The sequence below is a fragment of the Notamacropus eugenii genome, chromosome 3, assembly GCF_028372415.1.
Source record: "Notamacropus eugenii isolate mMacEug1 chromosome 3, mMacEug1.pri_v2, whole genome shotgun sequence".
NCBI lineage: Eukaryota > Metazoa > Chordata > Mammalia > Diprotodontia > Macropodidae > Notamacropus > Notamacropus eugenii.
In genome coordinates this window covers 285,327,627-285,353,785 of record NC_092874.1, presented here as the reverse complement: position 1 = coordinate 285,353,785, position 26,159 = coordinate 285,327,627, and the positions used below count along the sequence as shown (strand labels likewise).

Below are 26,159 nucleotides of genomic sequence, written 5' to 3'. Positions count from 1 at the left end.
GCTACATCATCATCATTTTTTCCTCCATCATTCATTTTCCACCATAAATAAATTATCAAAGTTGAGAAGTGTCTATGGAGTATGGTGTAGAAAGCAGTGGTATAAAACTCAATTAGGAACAGAAGCCACTAGGAATATAAATTTTCTTTCAAGGTGCATATTGACTTAGAAAATGACATATTAATGTAATCTATGTTATGTTGTATTTTTATTTTGTTTTGGGAACTATTTCCTACTTATATTTTAATCTAGTTCCTCCACACTCAAGAATGTTGTCACTCTCCCTACCACACACACACACACACACACACACACACACACACACACACACACAAACACAAACACATACACACGCACGCACGCACGCACGCACGCATGCATGTACCGACTAGACCACAGTCTAATACCTCTGATGTAGAGGAAAGAGCTTAGAACCTGAAATCACAGGTCTGAAGTTATACCCTGGCCCTGTCACTTCCTAATTGCATATCTTTGGACAAATCCTTTAATCTCTTTAGGCCTCAGTTTCCCCAATGTAAAATGAGAAGACTGGAGGTCATTTCCCCCTCTAAAGCTATGATCTTAGCATCCTTCTCCAATCATTTATCTTGCTCCTATCAACTGTCATCCTGGACAAGTCTCTTAATTGATCTGGGCTTCAATGTTCTCATCTGCAAAACAGGGGGTTTAGTCAAGGTGACCTCTAAGTCCCTCCTGCCTCTGAATCAATGATCTGTGAAAAAGAGGGACTTCTTGCTTTCATCAGAAGACTTTCCTCGTTGTTGAGTTTCCAGGTTGTTTGAGGTTGTCCCCTTTGCTCCCTAGACATGGGCTATGGTCATCATCCTCATCCCTAGGAATATACTTTTAATTGTAGCATGACTACAGATAGATGGAAAAAGAACAGCCAAACCAGAAAACCAAAACACAATAACAAGTGCACAAAATGCAGTATCAACATTATGTAAAACCATAATTATCTCTGATTCCTCCCTTCCCTTTCCTCCCCATGTTCAATCTGTCAATAAATCCAGCTACTTCCTCTGCTCTGGTTGTGCCAAGATCTGCCTTCTCTTCATCTTCCCGGCAAATGAGCTTGTTGGTGTGGGATCTGGATATCTTGCCCACTGGGTTCCCTGCTTCCAGACACTCTCCCTCTCCAATGAGAAAAAAAAGTCCCTGGCAGCCATCACTCCCTCACCTGCCTTCTTGACCATGTCCTACCCCACCCCTGGGAAAGCCTCCAGGTACACAACAGAGTGGAGGATAAGGAGGCTGAGATGGAGAGGGGGCCCCAAGAGGCTGCGCTGGAGCCAAGTCCCAAAGAACAGGCAAACGATAGACTTTTGAGAGTAACTGCAAATAAAGAAAATGTGTTTTAATACACACTTGGCACATTCTTTGCTTTGTGGCACCAGAAGACGGGCGTTCCCTCCTATTCACTACTGCCTTATGTTCAGGCCCTGGTGCTTTTCTTCCCAGATGCAGAAAGGGTAAACTAATAATACCAAGTGTAATTATAGATGATGATATTGGTGCTGTGGTTCTACTCTGGAGTCTGGAGCCAGAGTCAGCTTACCAGTTCTCATCACAGTCTATCTTTTGCCAAAGGTGAGATAAGAGAAATTCAGATACCAGCTTCCTCAACATCTCCTTCTTCATTCTCTCTCTCTCTCTCTCTCTCTCTCTCTCTCTCTCTCTCTCTCTCTCTCTCACTCTCTCTCTCTGTCTATAATGGGTTAAAGGGAGAAAATGGTATAATCAATCTCACTTTAGGAATTCTTTTTCCTATGAAGGACTAGACTACCTGGCTACTAAGATCAATTCCAACTCTTGACATTCAGGTGTTCTATGATTGTAAGAAGAGGGCATTCATTACAATGATGACCAATCACCTCCTTAGTCATAAGCATCAACAGTGGGTATGATTAAGGATAATGAAAGTCATTGACAAACTTTGAACTGGTATTCCCAATGCAACAAACATTGCAAGGCAAGAGACATGGATGAAGCACTTCCTACTTATAAAGATATGTAGTATGAAATGACCTTGGTGTCAGGAAGGCATGGATTCAAATTCCACATCTAATGCTTATTGGCTGGGCAACCTTGGGAAAATCATCTAATCTCCCAGTGCTCCCCAGGTAACACTCAAAAATTCCAAGTTAGTATAGTTCTGTGTGTGTGTGTGTGTGTGTGTGTGCTATATAGCATAGTACCTTGCATACAAATCGATCATGTCTACATCTATTACGTATGGATATACAAGGTACCATGCTACATCTAAGACACACAAAGATTAAAAACAAATGATCCAATCCTTTCCCACAAAGGACTTACATTCTAGTAGGGAGAGATGAGGTTTATACACGAAAAAAGTAGAATTTAAAGCAAGGTATGATAAAGTCAAAGGAGAATCCCAAACAAAGGGTATCATAGATTTCAAGCTACAAGAGAACTGAGAGGTCATGGAATTCACCCTCTCTACTACTACATTTTATACATGAGAAAACTGATGCCTACAGAGGTTTTAATAACTTGCCCAAGGCCACACAAATACTGATTAAGGGAGCAGGATTTGAACTCAGATCTTTGGTCTTTTCACTTTGTTCTTCTGCCTCCTTGTAATGGAAAATTTGAGAAGACCTACGACACTTTCATCTGGGGAGATCAGGGGAGGTTTCACAATATAACTTGTGACAACAGAATTAAAGGAAGAAGATTCTGAAAGCATTCAAAAGGGGAAGAGAAAAGAAACCACATTGGGTGGGAGGAAAAAACAAGAGAAGAAAGAATAAAGATGATAAGATTTAGAGACAGATGGTACTGTAGCAGTCATCTGAGCCAACTTCCTCATTTTGTAGAAGAGGAAACTGAGGCCCAGAGAAAAGTGATTTGCCCAAGGTCACGAACTGGCCAAGTCATAATTCCAATGCTCTTCCTTTAGTTCCAAAATGAGATATCTTTCAACCACACCAAAGTTGCCCTTGAGGTATATTTGTGGAGAGTGGGTGATTAAGAGATGTCTCAGGTGTGGTGCCATTCAAAATAGGGTCTATTGACCTTGTACCAAAAGAGGGAAGTGAGATCTAATGTCTCAAGGACTATAAAATGAATCATTTTAACCAGTATATAATTTTAGAGAAAGTTAAAGTAAAAAGAAGCAGAGATAATCCAATCAATCAATGAACATTTATTAAATGCCCGCTATACGCCTACCATTGGGCTAAGCACTGGGATATAGAAAGAGTCCCTACCCTCTATGGGCTTATATTACATCTAATGCAGGAGACAACATGCTAACAAATATCTAAAAATCAAGTTATATAGGGGACAGAAAAACAGTTAGCCAAGGGAAGTCATTAGAATTAATTGAGTTCAATTGGGAGGGATGAAGAACACCTGTGATTTAACTAGAATTGGAACTCTCAGGGTGGAAACTCCCTTCACTAAGGATCTCAGCAATATGTCTGTAATTTACCAAGGTCACCTTTGCCCTACTCAGTATAGACCTAGTCATTTGTGTATTGTTTCCTTCATTAAAATATAAATTCCTTGAAGGCAAGGGCTGTTTTGCTTTTTCTCTGAATCTCTAGCACTGAACACAGGTGTCTGGCACAAAGTGAACACTTAATAAATGCTGTGATCACCTACATAATATGTGTCAGAACTTGAACTCAGGTCTTCATTATTCCGGGTCTGGTTTTCTACCATCCATGTCACATCACCTCTGATTCAAACTTAGTCCGGAATAATTAGCGAATCAGTGTCATCCAGTTTACATCTATAACAAAGATACTGTGTTCTGTTTAACCAAGTAAATCTTCACAGTGTATTCTAGAGTAGAGGGGGATTTATTTTTATTTTTTAGTAGCTACCTTATGCTCTACCGGGAGAATTAAAATGTAACAATGATCTCTTGGCATCTAATTATCTTATCTCAGACCTTGATAAACCAAGCCATCCTCTTAGAACTGAATTTCTGTCCAGCAAAGCATTTCTGTTGCCAAAGTATAATTTTGTTGGCAGTATCTATCTCTTTCAAGCCCTGGAATCTGACCTAGGCTTGTAAATTGTGCTGTCCTGGCAAGGTTCTCGCCCTCCAGGGCATTGTATTGGTCTAAAGCAATACATCACGTTACCTCCCACTCTTTTTGTTAGCCTGTTTCTCCAAAGGATCCTAAAATGATTATTTCCGCTCCAGAAGCCCCAGTTAATCCGGCCGAAGGCCTTGCTCTCTGCACCATTGCCACAGGCTTTGGAAACATAGGCAGGAGGAGTCTTCCACCACACTTGACTGAGGCAGGCCCTCCCAAGAGAAGTGAGGTGTTAAGTCAATGGCAACCCAGTGAGGATCAATTCTGCAGAGTCATGCTGTGACAAGATGCCTAGTACATAATCGAGGCTGAGTAAATGTTTGCTGATTTGAATTGAGTCTGTCCAGCCTTGACATTCTGTGAGGGTCTCAGCAATTTGGTTGCAGAGTCCCTTCATCTCTAAGAGAACAGGGCAGGGTTTAGGGAGTAGTCCCCCAATTTCTGATGGAAAAATCCCTTGTCCCATAATAAAGACATACCCAAGAGATCAAGAAAGGGTTTAGGGAGTGGTCCCCCAACCTGATTTCAGAATTCCTTGACCTCTAACAAAGACATACCCAAGGGGAGAGGGAAGGTTTGGGAAGTGTGCCCAAGACCTCAGGCAGTTTACGGCATGGTTTGCCAAGGGATATATATAAGACAGAGGAAGACAAACATATGTACAGAGAAAGCCACACAGGAACACCAGTGGATACTACAATTTCACTGCAAAAGGTCTTGCCTGGCTCTTGCTTTTCCTCATCTGTGGAAAACCAGTGGTGGAAGCAGAATGAATTTAAAACACCAACTCAGAGGTACTGCCCATGCCTTTTTTTTCTGTCTGAAGACAGAGAGAAAGCCCCAGGGGCTACTGTCCCCAGCTTCCTTGTGCCAGCCCCACAGCTCAGCTGTGATAACACATACTTCAAGGCTAGTCATCATTCCCTTATATGGATCCTGTGTGCCCTGTCGGAGATAGGGGGCTTTAGTCAATGGCACAAGACAGAACTGGATGATGCCATACAAGGATTGCGTGAAAGAAATAAGTAGTGTTGAGCCTGGCAAGGAGATTTAGAGGAGATGGTGTTCATTATTCTTGAGTCTTTGAAGGGCTCTTTAATGGAAGAGGGAGTAAATTTGTTCTGGTTGGCTGTAGGAGGCAAGAACTAGAAGGAATGGGTGGAAGATGCGAGGAAACAGGGTCCATGAAAGGGAAAACTGTCTAACAATTTGAGCCATCCAAAAATGGAATAGGTTATTTCAGAAGGTGGTGTGTTCTCCTTCACTGAAAGCTTTTGGCAGAGTCTATGGAAGTGCTACTGGCAATATTTTAGAGAGGATTCTTAGTCAGGTAGGGATTAGACCCTCTGAGGTCCCTTCCAGCTCCGTGATTCTCTGATCCAGTCGTTTAAAATTCTACAAGACAGAAACTCAGCTTTGACCTGATTGGGAAACAGGAGTAACTGCTCTGTGGATCTGAAGGTTCAGCAGCTGGGTGAGAGAGTGTTGATTCCGAGGAGGGAAAATATATCCTCGTCCAATTAAGAGATACTGCTGCCTTGGTAAATATTCTCTCCAATTAAAAATTAACATGGGCCAAGGGTTAAATCAATATCTAAAGTTGATAGATTTTCAGGAACCAAATCACAATGCCCTTAGTTGAGTTCAGGACTCTCAGTTCTTAGAAAACAGTGAGGTCTTTCACTTTTCAGTTTAGAAGATGGGAGGATGGGGCTAATGGGGAGAGAGACAGACAGAAATAGAGAGGAGAATGAGAGAGGAATGGAAGAAAGGTGGTAAGGAAGGAAGAAGGAGAGAGAGGGAGAGAAAGGAGGGAGAAAAAGGAGGAGAGAAAGAGACAGAAGGAAGGGAGACAGAGATCAAGGAGAAAGATCAGAGTTGATCATTTTAACTCAAAGTATAGGGCCATTGAATCCTATTAAAATCACCTTTTTGCAATACTAAATGTTTTATTTTTTACATCACCTAAAATTCTCCTTGCATCACTGCCTTTCTCCTCTCCCAGCTCAAAGAACTATCTCTTATTAAAGTTCATCTCAATAGATGTGACCATTCAAGTCTGTTGAGATATTTTTGGATACTTACTCTGGCATCCAATGCACTTGTTATTTTCCCCAGCATTGCTCTATCTACAAATTGAACCTACGCCTCCATCCAAGACACTGATGAAAAGGTTGAACGGCATAGGGCCAAGAACAAAGCCTTGAGCTACACAAAGAGAGTATCATTGATCACCTCCATTGATACTGGTCATTAAGAATTTCTTGGCAATTTCTCCCCAAAGTCTAGTGTACAGATCTGACTTTTTTGTCTTGTTTTCTAAGATGTTTAGTTTAAAGCATGGAGGTTCAGACAGAATTTATCCCCATTTGGGAACTATTAATGGGCATGGATTTTTAAAATTATCATTTAGAAGTTTATAAATTTGAGCCAATTCTTCATCTTTCCAAAACTCCAAATGTTAAAGGCATATTATCACTACAACAGGTCATATTTACAAAACACTTTCTTCCAACAATGCTTAAAAGTCAGTAGCATATGTTTGATGCATCCTTTCATATAGACAAAGTGAAAATTCAAGGAGACAGGTGACTAACCCCCAGTCCAACAGGCAGTAAGTGGCAGAGATAATGCTTGGTCCCATGGCATCTTATTCCAAATCCATTGCTCTACAAGTCTGAATCCATGCCATGAGATCATAGGATCATAAGTCTGGAGCTGGAAGGGAACTTAGAGGTGGTCTAGTCCAATATTCTCTTTTACAGATGAGGAAACTCATCATACATGACTTGTCAAAGAGTTACTTTCCATTGCTCTGATTTTTTTTAAGGAAAGGCCATCCAGTTGAGTAGAGCGAATTTCAAAGGAATTTTAACTCAAAACCCTATGTCCCAACTATACTTTCATCAATATGGCTGAAATCTAAATCTATCTATAGCTTACACAGCATCTTAGTAAAGATGTCCTTGGTCAACCAAGATTGCTTTGTTAGTGATCGACACAGGTGAGATCTCCATATCCCTCCTTGCTCCAGGCCAGAGAAGAATGGTTTGCTGATGATGGACCTGGACAGAATGAGGAAAGTCAGCTAATTATTGTGGGTTTGATGATGCCACAATTCTGCCTCCCATTCTTGTAACTAGTGAGTTAGCTCTGAAGAGTATTGAATTACTTCACTGGCCATGAATTATTTAAAGGGAAGTGCTATTATTATAGAAGCCAGCTGTTTAACCATTGGAATTCTGTACGTTGGCCAACACTCATGAAAAGAGCTGTGCTCTCTGACTAAATGCTATGTCTGCTCATGGGGTGTTCATGAATTAAAGTGGTGATCAGGTATCCTACTAAATAATCCTTGGTTTATATGTTAGAAGATCCCTAGAGAGAAGGAAGGAAGGAAGGAAGGAAGGAAGGAAGGAAGGAAGGAAGGAAGGAAGGAAGGAAGGAAGGAAGGAAGGAAGGAAGGAAAAGAAAGAATCCTAAGGACATCAATAAACACCAGTAAGAGGGATTCTATGAATAGTTAATGTGATTGCCTCCACAAATGTAAGTAATTACAGGGACTTTGTTCATAGGATCCTAGATTTAAATTGGAAGGGACCCTTGAGATCATCCAGTCCAACCTCCTCATATTTTATATGAGGAAAATAAGGTTCAGAAAAGGATAATAGAATGAAAGAATTAGAGAATTAGATCTCAGAGATTAGAGTTTATCTCCATCCATTTTACAGATAAGCAAACTGAGGCCCAGAGAAGCTAAGTGTTTTGCTCAGCTCGCAAAAAGAGCTGGACTGTGAACTGAGATGCCTTAATTTCAAATCTATACACCTGAACAACACTGTGTCTCATCCCAACATGGCAAGAGAATGGAACTTTTGGATTGATGTCACCATGACTGGAAAGGGCAATCACAGGCATTCTCCATGCAATGCACTGCCCCCAACAAGCAGAAATAATCAGTATTTAAGACCAAACTAGTAAAGGATGATATGCTTCCATTGTGAAGGGATGTTTGGCTCTTTGGTTCTTGTTTCCATAGAGTGTGTCTTAATACACACAGGGTCACACGAGGAACTCTCCAAATGCTCAGACTCCTCAGGCCAACATTTTGAGTTTTCTATAATGTGTCTGTCATACAAAATCTTCCCACCTCTGCGACTTTGTACAAGCTCTCTGTTGGGTCTTGAATGAGCTGTCTTCTTCATCTCTCCCTCCCCTTTGAAGAATCCCAAGCTTCCCTCAAATCACAACTCTAGTAGCATGAAAATTAGGCCTTTGTAGATTCACCCCAGTGGCCAGAGATCTCTCTCCCTGGAAATGAATTTGTATTGTTATCTCTAGACTTCTTATTTTCTTATCAGTGTGCATGTTGTTTTCCCTCCAGGAAAATATAAGTTTCTTAAAAGCAGGGGTTATTTCATTATTTTTGTCCTTGTATCTCTACCAATTAACAGAGAGGCAGCATTGCATAGTGGTTAGAGAGTTGGTCTGGGATCCATAAAGTCCTAGGTATAAAGTATGCCTTGATGAAATGCAGGCTGTGTGACTCTGGCTAAGTCATATAACTTTTCAGTACCATGGGCTCCTTTTGTGACTCTAAGGTGCTGAGAAGGTGCTGATCTGGCTTGGTCACAGGATCATGATCATCTGGTGTTTCCTAGAGCTACAATTCTCAAAATGTTTGTGTTAGGATCCCATTATATGGTTAAAAATTATTGAGGATCCTTAAAAAGAGAATTTCTTTATGTGAGTTGTCTCCATCAAAACTTAATTTATTAGAAATTGAAATGTCTTGGTATTATTATGAAAATAAGTTTTGATCCTGTGGACCCCCTGAAAGTGACATCCAGGGGCCCCAGGACCATAGCTCTGCATTATCACAATTACACCTTTAATCAATTCCTTCTTGAACACAGCATAGTGCCTTACACGCTGTTCCATCATTTCAGTCATGTCTGGCTCTTCTTGAACCTGTGGACCTTTGTCCATGAGTTTTTCTTGGCGGAGATACAGGAGTAGCTTGCCATTTCCTTCTCCAGGGGCAAAAAGAGATTATGTGATTTGCCCAAGGTCACACAGCTAAGAAGTTTCTGAGATTGAATTTGACCTCAGATCTTTGTGACTCCAAACACAATGCTCTAGCCACTGGACCACTTAGCTGCCCCACCTTACACCTAGTAGAAGCTTAATAACTCTATCATGAGTGGAGTTATATCCCCATTATCCTGCATTGTGCTTTGCCCATGGTAGGTACTCAAATGTTTGCCAAATTGAATTTTGTTAAAAGGAACTTGGGAATCCTCTACCTTAAATCCTTTATTTTACCAATGAGAAAGCAAAGGGGAAGGGGGCAAAGGGGAGGGAGTAACTTAGCTACTCTGAGAGCAAGAGTACATAATACTTCACCCCTTTTGTAGTTTCTATTCATTAACTTGTCTGTCCAGTGCTCTATAAGATAATATGAAAGCAGTAAAAGAAGGTGAACTTGTGCAAGGACACCTTTCCCATTTTGTATCTGCAATGTTGTTCTGTTTCCTTGACAAACACATCTCAGGGTCGCCTATACTAAGTATTTTGTTTGTAGTTTGTCAGAAATGTCAATGAAAACGACTCCAAAAGGCTGCCAATTACTAACTGTGGTCTCAAAGAACACATGATGAACCATTACCTTCCTTCCATTGGGAAGGAGGTGAGGGACTCTAGGGGTGGAATGCAGCACACACCATCTGATGTGATCACTTGTGTTGGTTGGTTTTGCATGACAATTTTTGACCATGGTGGTGTGGAGGAAATGTATTCAGAAATGTCGATAACATAAGACTAAACAGCACTCATAAAAGTCTGAAAATAAGAGTACAAGTCCCTCTGTGTTGGCTGTACTCTCAGACCACATACACTTAAACATGAGGCCAATGATCAAGAATAACTTAAGCCTGTTTTTGTTATGATCCTTCACTAAAAACTAGTGGAGTTTTTCTTCCTTTTGTCCTAAAAATTATTGCTGGTAGTGAAATAATAGAGAAGAGAGAGTAGAAAAGGAGCAGAGAAATTTCAAAAGTTTTAAAATAATTTATTCAAATTACCTTGATAGATGAAGAAAATGGAGAGAAGGGGAGGGCTTGCTATATGGCCCCCAAATTAAGAACATATTAGATAAAATGTGACACTGCAGAAAATGGGAATGGGGAACATCCATTTGTACACCCAATCATCACTGCTGAACTCGGTGTTATTGGTGCTTGCTGACTGGTGAGAGACATGTATTCTGAGCTTGGTGGAATGTGCAGTTTTCTTCGCTTCCTTTGATTTTAGCCTAAAGATAGAAGCATTTAGGAATGAGATTAGAGGGCAACTTCTGATGAGTTTGAACCAACTGTTTGCCATTCTGTGTATGCATGCACAAAGTCTAGAAGGGAGCTTTGATTTGGTCAGTATGGGGAAATTCTGACTGGGAACTCTTGCCATCACAGGAGATTTTCACGTCTCGTGCTTCCCAGAATTGTTGATTTAGAGCTGGAAGAAACCTCATGGGTCATCTGGTCCAACTTCCTCATTTTACAATAGGAAATGGAAGCATACAGAGGTTAAGTGACTTGCTCAAAGTTACACAAATAACGAGCTGATCAGGAATTTGAATCAAGGTCTTCCGGATGACAAGACAAGCACTCTATCCATTATACCATGCCCCCTTTCTGCCAGTATGTCTATAGACTAAAACTAAAATGCTGTGAACACCAATACCTGTAAGCTAAGAAGCCAACAATGCAATTAATTTCATGTTTTACACAGATGATCAAAGGAGCAATGAAATTGAAATTCGTTAACATTCAAGTTTTAACTTTTTTGCATACATTGGTATGGTTAGTTTCCTGGGGGAAATTATCATTACACACACAAAAAAAGCATTTTATCTGGAGTGGACAGGAGAAGACAAAGGAGGAGAGAAAAGAAAAAGAGGAGAGGAGAGGAGAGGACAGAAGAGGACAGGAGAGGACAGGAGAGGACAGGAGAGGAGAGGACAGAAGAGGAGAGGACAGGAGAAGACAGGAAGAGAGGCAAAGAGGAGAATCATTTGAGAACATCTTATTTTCTGCACAATTGTAGCACATTATTTTCAAAACCCACATTATGATATTTGCTAAACCACTACCCCTAGGAAGGGGGCAGAAACCAGAAGTACTGTAAATCAAGAGACGATCAACATGGCACCAGGGAAAGAATCCACTCCAGGAAAGAGGGTATGGTCCAGATGATGATCTGAGAAAGTAATATTGTGCCAGGTCTCATCAGAATTCATGGGGCAGCTAAATCCAAGGCACTAAATTGAGCCCAGGAATATGGAGTCTACCAGGATGTCAAAGCTAAGAAGAGTCAGCATAGAGTCAGAAAGAGCACACTCCAGAGGGAAGACCACTTGTATATACGTATATATACATAGTATCTCCTTGCCTCATTAGACTATAAGTTCTTTGAGGACAATACCGGGTTTTGCTTTTTCTTTGTAGTCTCAGCACTTAGCACAGAGTCTGCCACATTAAATTAGTATGTACTTCATTAATGCTTTTTGATTGAAGGAAGGAATGAAAGAACAAATCAATAGACATGACTGTGATCACTTTCCCCCAAAGAATCCTTCCCTTAAGCCCCTATTGAGGACCCCCTAACTGCCGACAAGGAAAAACCCCATCCCACTATCTGTGGGCAGGGATTCCACAGAATTGTCTCATAAAATTTCTCAACCCAAGTCAGAGTTCTTCAGTGGTGCCAAATGGAGGGGCCATGCCCTCCCTTCTCAGTCCTATTGTGTTACTTTAGTCACTAACAAGAGCAATGATGTGAAGTAGATCCAAGGAAGAGAGACCTGCTGCTCTTTCATGCCATGGCTGTGTATATATTCAATCAGCTCAGACTGACTAACACTGCACTTCTAAGAAGGATCTCCGTCTCAGAACTAGAGGTAGAAGAGACCTCGGGGGCCATATAGAGCAACCCCTTCATTTTACAAATAAGGAAAATGAGGTCTAGGAAAGCAAACCATGATTCCCCAGGCACTGCATTGTATAGATGGAACTGAAACCTAGATCCTGTCATTCTAAACATAGTTCTCTTCATCTTCACCATCATTAGGATGGATATTCAGAATTGGAGGGAATCTCAGTGAGCAACTAGTCCACTCTCTAGATGAAAACAAATCCCTTCTATCATCTATTGATCAATCCGCAAGGTTTTATGAAGTGCCTCCTTCATGCCAAGTAATACCCTAGACACTGGCAATAGACCAAGACAAAATGAAATAGTCCCTTCCCTCAAGTACCTTACATTCTTTTGGGGTACTATAAAATGTACATATAGGGGTTCTTATGGGAGAACTCTTTAGGGTTTCAATAGCCTCGGAAAGCTTTTAAACTTTAATAGCTTATAAAGACTTTTGAGACAACATGTATAAGTGTGTGTGTGTGTTTGTCCTTTGTTGCCAAAGATGATCATGCCATCAGAGAAATGATGACATGACTTGCACTTGACTTTGTTTTGAGTGAGGGAGGGCTGTGCAGATCACCAGCCTCACTTCTTCTCCAGAGCCATCTGAATCCAATGACCAGATATTCATCAGGATGACTGAAGATGACCCAGGATGAGGCAATTAGGGTTAAGTGACTTGCCCAAGGTCACATAGCTAGTGAGTGTCAAGTGTCTGAAGTGAGATTTGAACTCAGGCCTTCTGACTCCTACACTGGTGCTCTATCCACTGCATCACCTAGCTGCCCACACATATAAATATACACAGAATAAAAGCCAGGTAATTTGCAGGGGTCTACAAAGAAGAGAAGCACCAGCAATTGGGGAATCAGGAAAGGCTTATTTTTTCAATGAAGAGGCATTTAGTAAGCAGTTACCATGTGCTCAGCACTAGGGATACAAAGAAAACGAGAAAATAGTCCCTGCCTTTAAGAAGTCTACAGTCTAATGAGGGAAACAACACAAACCTAAATGAGTATGTTCAGAGTAGATGGAGGACAGCCTGAGATGGGAGGGCACTAGCATCTAGAGGAATAATCATGCTGGGAAGGGTTCTGTGTAGAATGCAAGGGTAGAGCTAGCTGAATTATGAAAGAAACAAAAGAATCAAAGAGGCACAGATGAGGAGGGAGTGTATTTCAGGCATCAGGGACAACCAGTACAAAGCAACAGAGATGATAGATGAAGTGTTGTGTGAGGGTCAGCAAGGTCAGTCTAGCAGGACCACAGAATGTGGGGAGGGGAAATTCTATGTATTAAGTTTCATCATGCAGCCTAGCTCCAAGAGATCCAATCCAGAGGAAGCCCCTCCCTCCCAAAGAAGCTCATGTCCCCTTTGGACAGCTCCAGTCACCAGGTGCATATTTCTTTTCCTAACTATCCTGACACCCACAATGATGGCAGTGGTCTGAGGAAGCTGGGTAATTTGGCTAAGTAAGGAGCCTCTGATTTCATTGAAAGACAACTGCTAGGGGAAGAAGCTACCTCTCCTGATGCAATCTGGCACCCTCTCAGTCACTGAGGGTAAGTAACTTGCCAGGCAGAGGTCAGTATGGGCCAGAGGTGGGACTTGAACTTAGTTCTTCCTGGCTCTAAGGTCATCTCTCTATCCACCATAACATATTTATTGCCTCTTGTGACTAGGCAGCAAGCTGATGCAATGGATAAAGCACTGGGCCAGAAGTCAAGAAGACCTGAGTTCAAATGCAGTCTCAGACACTTATTAGCTGAGAGCAAGTCACTTCACCTCTGTTTGCCTCAGTTTCCTCATCTGTAAAATGAGAATTTTAATAGCCCCTACCGCCCAGGGTTGTTGTGAGGATCAAGTGAGATAATAATTGTAAAGAACTTATTTATCACAGTGTCTGGAACACAGAGTGCTATACAAATGTTAACTTGCTATCATGGCTAAGTATAGAAATGAGAAATGCTCTAACGGTTGGTTTTAAGTGATAACACTGGAGAAAATGCCCTACAAAGGTACTCTTGTCAATGTTATGCCTAATAATAGAGATAACAGCAATGTTACCAGCATGAAGGATAGAAAGGGGTCTTTTAAAACCAGATACAACTAGGATCATCTCTTCTGAAAATCAGTCATTAACTGCAGAGGCTTAGATTTAAGGGCCATTTGAGAAACCAGTTTCTTTTAAGGCAGAAGCTTCAGCATTTTGTTCCTCAGCCTTTGCATTGGGTTTCCTGTTTTAGCCTACAGTAACAAGTCTCCTTGTGTAAGCCCTGGAGGGGTGAAAAGAGATGATGCTGGAAACCCAAATGTGGAATGCAGACCTTCCATCTCAATGACTCCCTACCAACCACTGAGAAGTTTATAGTGAGTTTTCAATGCAAACAGTACAAATTAGATCTGGAGTCGAAACCAGTGGAGTCTCCAAACTCATTAAATTAGAAGAAATTCAAAGTCATCATACACATCCCCTCCCAACCTACAGATCACGGACGCATATGTCCAAGGGACCAAGCTTTATGTTGTCCCATCACCAAATCTTGTCACAACTTTCTTCAGTTTCTGTGTCCTCAGTTATAAAAGATTGATAATACCATTAGGAAGAGATACTGACCACAGATGAGAGTTGGCAATTTCTCTTACTGGAAGTTCAGACATATATGCCAGGTCTGAAAAAAAAAAGCACCAAGCCAGTGGCACATGGACTCCATGTCACTCCCCGTGCCCCATTCTGCTACATGTCACTGCCATTCTTTGGGCCTTGATTTCCCCAGATGAAAGATGAAGGGAGTGGGTTAGATAGGTGTTAATTAATATCACTTCTAGGACTAAATCTATGATCCTGAAGAAAATGCTTCCATAGCAGTGGCCAAGCTAGAAAGCTTCTGGGTCCCACCCTGTATTGTCAGGTCTCTCTTGATCAAACAAACTCCTTGTCACATCTTGTAAAGAGTGTTTATTTCCCTAGCCCTCCAGTCCCCAGCAACTATTGCCCTTTATGCATTCTAGGGCAGTGGGAGAGAAAAACTTCCTGTATTCTCCTCCACGTTTTCATCTTTTCTGAAAGGAAACCAGAGTTTGGCTTCTATTCTTGGTGGCCTTACTCCTTTGGCCTCCTGAAATGTCCAGTAAGTTAGCAAAGAAAAAAAAGCCTATGGATGTCCTCTGTGAATTACTGAGGACCATGTGAGCTTGTTTTCCTCTCTCCACCAATTTACAGTCTCTGGAAAAGATTATAAAACAAAACAAAACAAAAACATTGTTTACAGAGCTCAGGGGGCCAGTTGATTCTCAGCTGAGGGTAAAGTCGCCTGCTAAAGCAACGAGACAGAGTGGATCTAACACCAGCAAAGAAAACCACGGAGACAGAAAGGAGGGCCAGCTGCCGTGCCTCTCCCCGACATCAGAGTGGGGGCCACCTCCCAGATTTGCTCTCAGAAAGAAAGCAGTATCACTGTGCCAGGGATGCCACAAACACAGTCATGCTGTTACAATTGCTTAACTGTCCTGAGCCACACAGCCAACCTGTCTTGTCCACCATCTTAACTATGGAAAATATGTTGGTTCTGGAGTTGTTGGAGACAACCAGTCATCTGGGCAAAGGGGCAGGTGGTGATGGGAACTGAGAGAAAGGGACAAACTGGGTGTAAATATGGGGGAAGGGCTTAACTAATCTCAACTTCCCTAGGGTGGGGGAACCTATCACAAGTTCAAGGCAGCAGTGAGTAATAAATAGGGGATCACAGCTCTGGAATTAGATAGGTTGGACTAGATGACCTCTAAAAGTTAGAAAAGACTAAAGCCTAGAGAATTTAAGTAACTTCTCCAAATTGATACCAGTAGCAAGTGCCCATGGTGGGATTTGAAAGCAGGTCCTTTGATTAGAAAGCTAGTATTCTTTCTAGTATAATGTATAGAAGGAAGCCCTCTTTATGATCCTGCCTCTGACACTTAATAGCTACATGACTGTAAGCAAGTCCCTGAATTTCTCAACAAATCTCTAAAACAGAGAAGTTGACAATCTGTATCAGTGAAGAGAGTTTCCACCCTGGGAGCTACTACATCTACAAAATCATAGATCATCACTTTTTTTTTTAAAGGATCTCATGACTTCCTGATGAGGATGATGCATAATGGATTTTGGACAGCTCCACCTTGACACCCATCATAAGACTGTATCCAGTCAATGTTTGCTGAATGAATTAATGAATTAACAGATAAATAGACCAAAATTCTCATTTCCTAATTTAAATGTAGAATAACTGCTCTTTTGAGCTAAACTAAATATGTAACAATAGAAATTAGGAATTAAGGCAGAAAATGCTGTAGTGACTTTCATTCCTCCCTCAGACACTTACTAGTGGTATGACTCTTGGCAAGTCATTTCACCCCTTCAGCCTCAGTTTTCCCATCTGTAAAATGGGGATAACAATAGCACTGATCTGGCAGGGCTGTTGTGAGGGTAAAATGAGATACTGCAGGTAAGATGCTTTGTAAACTTTAAGATGCTATAGAAATGTTCATTGTTATAATTTTTTTAACGTAAGCAGAAATGGGTTCTATTCTAAGGCTACACCATTCTCTTCTTTATCTTATCCAGGCAAGCCTACTGGGTATGGCTCTAGCAGTCGGCGTTTACACCACACAGGGATCGTGGATGAATGCTGCTTCCGGAGCTGTGATCTGAGGCGGCTAGAGATGTACTGTGCGCCAATTAAGCCAGCCAAGTCAGCTCGCTCGGTGCGTGCCCAACGCCACACCGATATGCCCAAAGCCCAAAAGGTAGGTTAGGATGAGAGGAACATGCAGCCTTTACAGGCTCACTTCAGTCAAGGGTACCATGTCATACCTAGCAGAATATTTCAGAAATATTCCCCTTGCCCCCACCTCATCAGAGGCCCTTAATTCCTCAGCTGATTGTCAGTCCTGTTAGATTTAGGCTTGATTTTTCTACCTTGTCCCCAATTTTTAAAGCATCTACTAGGTGCCAGACATGTCTTCTTAATCATGTACTTTTTACAATCATTGTAATCATTAATTTGTAATTCTAAAGCATAGTAAACTGAGCACTTTATCTCCTCTAGGAAAATAACAAGCATTCATTAATAATGTTAATTAAATCATTACAATGATTAATTAAATAGATGAAATATCTTATTTCTTCTAAGAAAATAATTATTATTAATTAATAATATTAGTCATTAAATGTGTGCCAGGTATCTTTGAAAAATGTATCTTTTTTAAAAGTATTGCAATCATTAGTCAATCATTATTAAATATGGAAAATTGTTAAACAAGTGTTTTATCCCCAAGAAAATTATTATTAACTAATTACTAACTGTGTGCTAGATACTTTTAAATCATGTATCTTTTTTAAAAACATGGCAATCGTTAACTAATCATTATTAATTAAGGAAAATGGTTAAACTGGTATTTTATCCCCCCCAGGAAAAGTATTATTAATTAATAACATTAGTTAATCATTAATTGACTGTGTACTCAGTACAACTTTTTAAAGTCATGTACCTTTTAAAAATTATAATAATCATTAATTAACCAATATTAATTATAGAGAATGATTTAGAAACAACTAGATGTTACAGTGAATAAAGCACTACTAGTCCTGGAATCAGGAGGACCTGAGTTCAAATCCAGACACAATTACTAGCTGTGTGACTTTGGGCCAGTCATTTAACCTTGATTGCCTCCAAATAAGAAAAGAAAATGGTTTGACAAGTATCTTACCCTCCTATTAAAATTAATTGTTATTATTATTAACCTACTATGCACTAGGTAATGATATCCCTATTTTAATCATTTTTTTCCATGATTTTAACTTCAAACCCATGCTAACCATCAAAGGACTATTATTAGAGGTCATGAGCATTCTGATCTAGAAAGACAAACCATTCTAGAAGAAGAATTCTCTGAGTTCATAATGAAATAGGTCATAGGAGTAGGGATTGGACCTGTAGTTTCATTTGCCCAGGGAACTCCCAGGTGAGGAAAGTTTCTCTACCCATCCAAGTCAGCACCTCCTCTGCAAATTACAGTGGTAGAGAGTTTCCTAAAGCAGAGCTGTGAAACCTGAAGTTGGCTTACCCCCAGGACTCCAGACTGGCAGGAACTAGATTAAAATGCAACTGGGAAATATTTAATAAAAATAAGCAAAAATACAATAGAACATAGATAATGTTAATATGTGGTTTTCTAAGTCAATATGCAGCCCAGAGACATCTTTATGTATGATTTAGTGGCCCTGTTTGTGTTTGAATTTGACAACACTGGCCTAGAGGCTAAGTGACTTGACTGGGATCACACAGTCTATACATACATACATACATACATATATATGTAAGTGTGTGTGTATGTATATGTTAGGGGCATGACTTGAACCCAGGTCTTCCTGGCTCCAAGGTCAGCACTCTACCTGTTCTGCCACCTTGTCTCTCATAGAGAGATGCCAAATCAAAATTTCTGCTTTGCTTAAAGGAAATGCCTACCATGATAGAACCATGGAAGGATTTTCTTTCTAGGATATGGGCCATAAGCAAGTCTTAGAAGACTTGTTTCTGGAATGAAAACAGTGTGATATGATTTAAATTACCTCATCTTTTGGGTTAAGATATGTGGAAGGGTAAGAGGGAGAGATAGTGGGTTTCAGGGAAAGAGTTGAGAATGAGGAAGAAGAGAAAGAAAGGAGAGAAACTGAAGCAAAAAGATCTCTTTTTGATCTCCTCAAGATTTCTTGTTTTTAAAAAATAGCCAACATGTGTTTTAATTGATGGTATCATTCTGCAGAAGCCTAAACTGAGCATAGGTATAGATCACTGTGACCCATGTGACTGGTCCTTGGCCACCATCAGTATGTAAAGCTCCCAGCATTCAAAGCCCAAAGAGAGAGTTAGGAATTCAAGGTTACCCAAGTGGATTCTAAATTGAATCCCTTTCCCTCTCCTCTTGTGTAAGTGTCTCGTCCAGCTGCGCAGAGGGAAGGTCTCATATACCTTCTACTGGTTCCTGAATGAACCTGGGATCAAGTGATCAAGCAATGCTCACTATATGAACACGACTGTGAATTTTTCAGAAATGAGGGAGGATAAGGGAGATCTATTTCCTTTCCCTTCTTATCTCAGTTGACCCGATGCTTTACAACATAAATAAGAGAATCAAACTGAATACATTCTGATGGGGGTCACAGTTGTCTCAGGATCATGAGCTCCAAAATCCAGGTGCTGAATTAGAGGTTAAAGGGGTAGACAGGAAAAATGTTTTTTGCTTTTGCTTACCTGTGTTGGGACCACAGGCAATTACAAAACACAGTTCCCTAGACTCAGTCTCCCAAGTTATGAATCTCAGTGACCATAGGCTGGCCCAGAAGCACTATCATCGAGAACACCACAGGAACCATCTGTTCTGAATGAAATTATTTTTGTGATATTTGCAGTATCAGCCCCCATCCAGCAACAAGAGAACGAAGGCTGAGAGGAGGAAAGGTGGGCCAGAGAAACACCCAGGAGGGGAGCAGAATAAGGGAAGAGAAGAGAGAAAACAGAGCAGAGGAAAGAAGAAAAAGCAGAGGAGGGAGACTGGAGATAGAAAGACTGAACGCAGAGGAAAAAACAGGAAAATGGAGAGAAGGAATAAACAGACAGAGGCAAGGACTATGAGAAAGAAACAGAAAATCAGGAAACATTGTAGAGAAAAAAGAAGACAAGTGTTATGGCAATAGATGGCATATGTAATGAAATGAGAAAAAAGGAAACCTTGGGTAGGACAAGACATGGAAAAAACCAAGTATTTGGAGAGAAGGGGAATATGTCAAAGCAAGTCCAAAGGCAGATACAAGAAGGAAAAAGCCTAGAGATAGAAAAACTAGACAGGTGAAGCACAGCTGTAGTAATGGCTTAAGAAGGAAAGGAGCTAGGAGGGGTTTTTTAAAGTCCTTTTTCGGAACACTTCCAAAGTTCTGCATTAGCAAGTTTGCTTCCATGATGACGTGCACTCAAAGGCTGAGTTAAAAATTAGCAAGCATTTGAACAGAACCATCTATGAACACTCACAGGTCCCTTTCCCCACATGGTTCATTTCCCAATCCTATTGAGGGTCAAACTCCTCCAGAGGGCAATGGGAACAGTTTAGAGAATTACGGAATCTGAAGATTGGAAAACTTTCAAGAGCCCAACTCCCTGTCAGAGGCATGACTTGGTCCAATGACCAATGAGGTAGCCTGCTTCATTTGTACTTTAAACTGGGGTGAAATTAGGAGAGAAGCAATGTCCTAGAGCTTTCTGCTCTCATCTCCTTGTATTACATAGCACACACACACACACACACACACACACACACACACACACACACACACACATACACACACATAAGAATAAGAGATTCTGGGCCTCAAATCCTAGAAGATTTTACTCCATGAAGGACAGAGAGACAGAGACAGAGACAGAGACAGAGAGACAGTTCTAAGTTGTATCTGCTCTAAAGAGTATAGTCGAAGCTCCTAGCAATGGGAAGTTTATATCACGGCTTACTTATAAGTTCGAAAATAAAACTGAGAGGTAACATGGCACAGTAGATAGAAAGTTGACTTGGAATCAGAAAGATGTGAGTGCAAATCCTGTCTTTGACACATACTGTCTGAGTAACCCTGGAAAAGCCACATAATTTCTCAATGTTCTAGTCAACTCTTTAAGACTATAACTTGCAGAGGCAGTGATAACCTGCATTGGTAGAAGGAATTTCCTCATTCTGGAGTTTCTAATACCAATAAAATCTCAGATCTAGCCCCTACCCCTCTCCCTAGCCTCCAAAATACCAAGACAACAGTATTACAGGGAAGTAGCATGGCAGAATGAGAAGAGAATTTAGAGTCCAAGGATTGAGTTCAAATCTTAATGCTGCCGCTATCCTGATGACCTTGAAGTTACTTCAAGAAAAAGCCAAGACTTCTCCTATGGCCTCCTGCTTCAGAAACACTCTTCCCAAGACTTTGTGGTTCATTGAAGACCCAGAATTCCTTGAATAGGGATGCAAAGATGACCAGGCATGACCAAGGAAAGGAAGTGAATGAAAGAACTGGAAGAAATCAATTAATCCCTGCAGCCACCATTAAAAGAATCTTTTATCCTTTAACTCTCAAAGCAGATGAAGTTCAGTCAAGGATGACCTTATAATCAGAAGACACTCAAGTTCCCTCTTCACTTGCCCCTAGGATGCATGCACCTTTGAAGAAACCCAGGCAATTACAAAGTATAGTCCTTAACCCTCAGTTCTTCTGGTCATTTTAATACCACAGGATGGAGCTACTGCCTTGAAGTGTTCCTGCAGTTAGAGAAAGCCATTTGGGATCTTCCTCAAATAGAATGTGACTGGTTCATTCCCAATCCAAAGATTCCCAAAAGTGTCTGGTTTCTGCCCTCCATTCTCTTCCCTGGCTATTGATATAGTGCCAAAGTTAACTCAAAGCTCAGAGTGGATGATGAAGGAATTGGGTAAATGACAACAAGGCAATCCTCTTAGTTATCACTTGAAATTTGAGTGAAAAGAACACTGGATTTGGAATCAAGACCTGGGTTCGAACCTGTATTCTGCTACTTTCTAGTTCCATGACCCCCAAGTTACTGGCCCTCTCTGGGCATCAGTTTCTTCACCTGTAAAATGAGGGGATTGAAACAGATGAGTCTGAGGGCCCTTTTAGCTCTAGGTCCATGATCCTAAATCATTTAGCCTCTCTCTTTGTCTCTGTATCTATAGGGTGAGAGAGTTGGTTCTTTCCAACTTTAAAGCTATGATTCTATGACCTTGTAAACTTCCAAGGAGGCACCCTGGTACAGTGCACTGGTACAGGGCAAAGAGCACTGGCTTTGGAGTCAAAGGACTTGGTTTCAAATACTTCTTGTGTGACTTTGAGCACATCACTTGATTTTTCTTGACCTTCATTTCTTTATCTATAAAAAGAGGTTGAACTAGATAGTTGACTTCCAACTCTAGGTTTATATTATTTCCTCCTTAAACCTAACTTTCACCCAATAGGAATGTAACAATAGTCTGTTCCTCACTCTTAAGGGAGCATGGTACAGTGGGGAGAGTGTTGGCTTTAGAGTCAGAAGACCTGAATTCATATCCTGGCTCTGCTGTGTATTACTTATGTGACCTTGGGAAAGTCACTAAACCTCCTTGGTCTCAATTTCCTTGTCCGTATAATGAGGGGGAGGTAGACTAGATGATTCTTAACTTGTGTGTATGCATTCCTTTGGTGGTCTGGTGAAACCTATGGACACCTCAGAATAATGCTTTCAATCTGTTGTTCTTCACTTGTTTTTGTCATATTCAACTCTTTGTAACCCCATTTGGGGTTCTCTTGGCAGAGATACTGGAGTGATTTACCACTTCCTTCTTCAGCTCATTTTTACAGATGAGGAAACTGAGGCAAACAGGGTTTAGTGACTTGCCCAGAGTCATAAAGTTAGGAGGTGTCTGAGACCAGATTTGAACTCAGGAAGATGAGTCTTCCTGATTCCAAGCCCAGCAATCTAGCCTCTGTGCCACTCAGCTGCCATGTTTTTAATACATGAAATTAAATCCATAAGATTTTGAAGAAAACCAATTTTATTGAAATATAATCATTAAAATATTCAAAATTAAATAAGTTAATGAACACTTCCATCCCCATGTTAAGAATCCCTGACCTAGATTGTCTCCAAAGTCCCTTCTAACACTAAATCTATGATCTTTGATGTCATGATTCATGACTGACAACCATACAATGACTTCATTAGAATACTGATACCAAGGGCAAAAAGAAGAGAAGGTCTGGAGTCAGAGACCCTAAATTCAAATCCCATCTCTCACATTTCCTTTGTGACTTTGGGAAAGTCATTTATCCTCAATTTTCTCCTCTGCAAAATGAGGAAGAATGTACAAAATAGCATCTGAGGTCCCCATTTATGATCCTAGAAATCTAAAAGGAATGAGAGCAAACACCTTTTTAGCAAAAGACCTGTAGAGTTCAAGAAATCTCTTCAGGCCTAATTACTCATTGGTTGAAAAAAATACAAAAACCATCTTTCCATGTCTAGAATGAACAGCCCAAGTGCCCAGCATGTCAACCAATGAATAATATGAACTTAAACCAAAGCACCTGTTCTGTGTAGGGTACCATGCCAGGCACTGGGTCCTACCAAAATAAACAAGATATTCTCTATCCTCATGAAGTTTTTGAGCAGTTTCCTCTTCTCTAGTATGAAGACTTAGGGTTGAAAACCTAGTGTTAACCATCCATCTCCATAAAGAGGCACAAATAGATAGAGAGAAAGGATCTGGAGAACCATGGGCAAAAAAGAAAATGATATGAGCAAAACATAATGATTCCTTTCCCTTTCTATTAAGACGATAGCAAAGTTGAGGAGAGGAGATGAAGGGCTTTGTGTCAACCAAGTTCAGCCCTGTTCTCATAATCCCTGGCTTTTTTATTTCTCACCCATTTTCAGAGAAAAAGGGGCAGTCTGGTCAGTATCCACTGCCCCAAGTGAGTGTTAGACAGCAGGTGCTATCCAACTAGAATACCTTCACACAGAGTACCTTTGAAAATAGAAATGAAACTGAAGACTATGGCTCACCATGGATTTTAAAAAGAAATTGTCAGTCTACATTTTAAAAGTCATTGAAAAAATCAATGTATATTCTTCCAAAAAAAAATAGTGGTTGGGCATCACTTGTGTTTCAGATGTTATGCTAGGTACCAGGATTGGCAGTGGGATGGAGATATAAAGATGTACTGATAGGTGGAGGGCTATCCTTGGACATAGAAAGACTTGAATTTGAGTCCTGTCTCTAATACAAATTGAGTGTGTGACCTTAGGCAAATCACTGACCCACTCTAAGACTCTCTGAGAGGGTTGGACTAGATGACCTTTAGGTTCCTTCTAACCAGTTATTTGTGATTCAGTGATCCTATGACCTCTTTAGGACTCAGTTTTCTCATCTGCAAAATTAGGTGATTAGACTAAATAATCTCTAAATTCCACAGTAACTCTTAATCTATAATCATCTGATCCTATAAATCTATGACCTTATAGTTCTCAGATTTCTTCTCTCCAAAGCGACAGGTTCGAGTCAATCAAATCATCTTACCCAAGGGTAGCTGAACTTACTTTTTTTTTTAATATTTCAATAACTGTATTCAAATCCGATATATTTTATTTTATGCATTTAAAAATATGAGTCTTAGAAGAGGTCCATAGACTTGGCCTGTCTGACTTGCAGGCAGGGGTCCGGGATACACAGAAGGTAAAGAACCCCATCTCTGGGCAATTGTACAGTCTCTTCTAACTTTAAGTTATGATTCTATGATACTTTCATCTTATGATCTCTCAGGTCCTCAATTTCCTTATCTGTAAAGGGATTAGACTATACGACCTCTAAGGTCCCTGCCAACTCTAAATCCATGATCAATAAGGCACATTTAATTATTATTCCAGTCAAAGCTTCACAATCTCATAAGATGAATTATCTACCGTGATTCCAAACTTTTAGACTGTGCTCTCAGAGAAATGACCATTTCTCTACCACTTACAATCATGTGGGATCTGTATTTTCATTGTTCTCAGAATGGGACAATGTATCCAACTTTGTGCTGTCTGGGGAAGATTTGGTTGAAGCAGTCTCCAGCTCTTACAAGCTTTATGGGGAAAAGACAAAAATAAATAGACATGTGGGATATTTCCGGGCTCCCCACTGCTTCTGGGACTTCAGTCTCCATGGGCTACCAATCAGTGCATTTCCCAACTATTTAACCTCCTTTCTAACATGTCTTGAAAACAAACAAAACTGCCTCCTTCCTCCAATGAGTGCACCATTAGGATGGTAGTATGAAAAAAAACCAGAGCGATAATAGGGAATAAGGACAGAATCTGTCACTTTAATTACAGGTATAGGTGAGGAAACTCTCTACCAAACTCTCTACCATGATATATAGTTTTAGAGAATTGTGTAGAACATTGAGAGATTAAGTGATTTTCCCAGGGTCAAAAAAACAACCTGTGTCAAAGGAAGGCCTGGATTCAAGAGATAGCCTTCTCCCTAAATAACTTTACAATCAGTATCTCATTTATTCTCACAACAGCCTGGAAGGTAGGGATTACTATTGGCACCCGTTTGCAGATGAGGAATCTGAGGCAAACTGAGGTTAAGTTACTCACCCAAAGTTATACAGCTAGTAAGCGTCCAAAGCTAGATTTTAATTCAGGCACAATACTCTATACACTGCACCACCTAGCTTCTTTGAGGACACAAATCTGGCAAGTTCCCACTAGGGAATGAAAGATTAGTAGACTGGAATGACTTTGTGGGGAAGAGGAAGTTCCCTTAGGTTAGACTGATGAGATACAACTTATTGATGGCAATCTCAGAATAGAGAACACTCCATCGACGAGCATTTATTAAGTACTCATTATTTGGTAGATGGCTAAGGATACAAAGAAAAATCAGAAATTGTCTGAGATGGTCTACTGAATCTATCGTGGACACCTGTGGTAAATGGGGAAAGATTTATTGGCTTTGGATGCTGCAGAAATTCCCCTTTACAAGGCTTGGAATCTCTTCGTTTGAATTCCTCGCTGTAGTAATTCACCTCTGTGCAGTTGGGGGAGTGGGGAGGAGCCCTGTTACTGATTCCTTTTAAAGTCAGTGACAACATCTGCTGATGAGAGAGAGAGAGAGAGAGAGAGAGAGAGAGAGAGAGAGAGAGAGAGAGAGAGAGAGAGAGAGAGAGAGAGAGAGAGGAGTGTTGTATGAAATAAGAAGTAGCTGAGGTGAGTAATGATTCCCTTTGGACTAATAAATATCTGAACTTCACTGGAAAAAGGAGCCAGGATAAGCACTGGGGGGAAGGGGGGAGGGCAGGGAACTGACTTCCTTGCAAGGCAGGGATCAGCCTCTCTGTCCTGAAGTGTCTGCCTGAGGTCTGGGAATCTTCCTCTGCCTCTACATTCTCAGGCTTCCCTTAACCCAGTGAATAAGTTGCTAGAAGTAGGTCAACGTTCGGGAGATAGGTCCGAGCAAATGAAAAGACA

The 26,159-nt window shown here is 40.7% G+C and overlaps 1 protein-coding gene and 1 long non-coding RNA gene across 6 annotated transcripts in view; one reads left to right on the top strand and one right to left on the bottom strand.

Annotated features, from left to right (window-relative positions):
- The window catches only part of IGF1 (insulin like growth factor 1), a 110,639-nt gene that overhangs the window by 62,759 nt on the left and 21,721 nt on the right, over positions 1–26,159 (top strand). For 2 of the 5 annotated variants that reach the window (XM_072655748.1, XM_072655752.1), the window contains exons 3-4: positions 16,679–16,860; positions 19,526–19,574. In XM_072655748.1, coding sequence (XP_072511849.1) covers positions 16,679–16,860; positions 19,526–19,574 — 231 coding nt within the window. Of the gene's footprint in view, positions 1–16,678; positions 16,861–19,525; positions 19,736–26,159 lie in introns of all 5 variants that reach the window. The other 3 variants (XM_072655747.1, XM_072655749.1, XM_072655751.1) reach the window with 3 other exon arrangements.
- LOC140534578 (uncharacterized) overlaps positions 1,814–26,159 on the bottom strand; it is a 108,539-nt gene continuing 84,193 nt past the window's right edge. Inside the window, exon 3 of the long non-coding RNA XR_011977379.1 lies at positions 1,814–10,410. This is a non-coding gene — a long non-coding RNA (uncharacterized lncRNA). The remainder of the gene's footprint in view (positions 10,411–26,159) is intronic.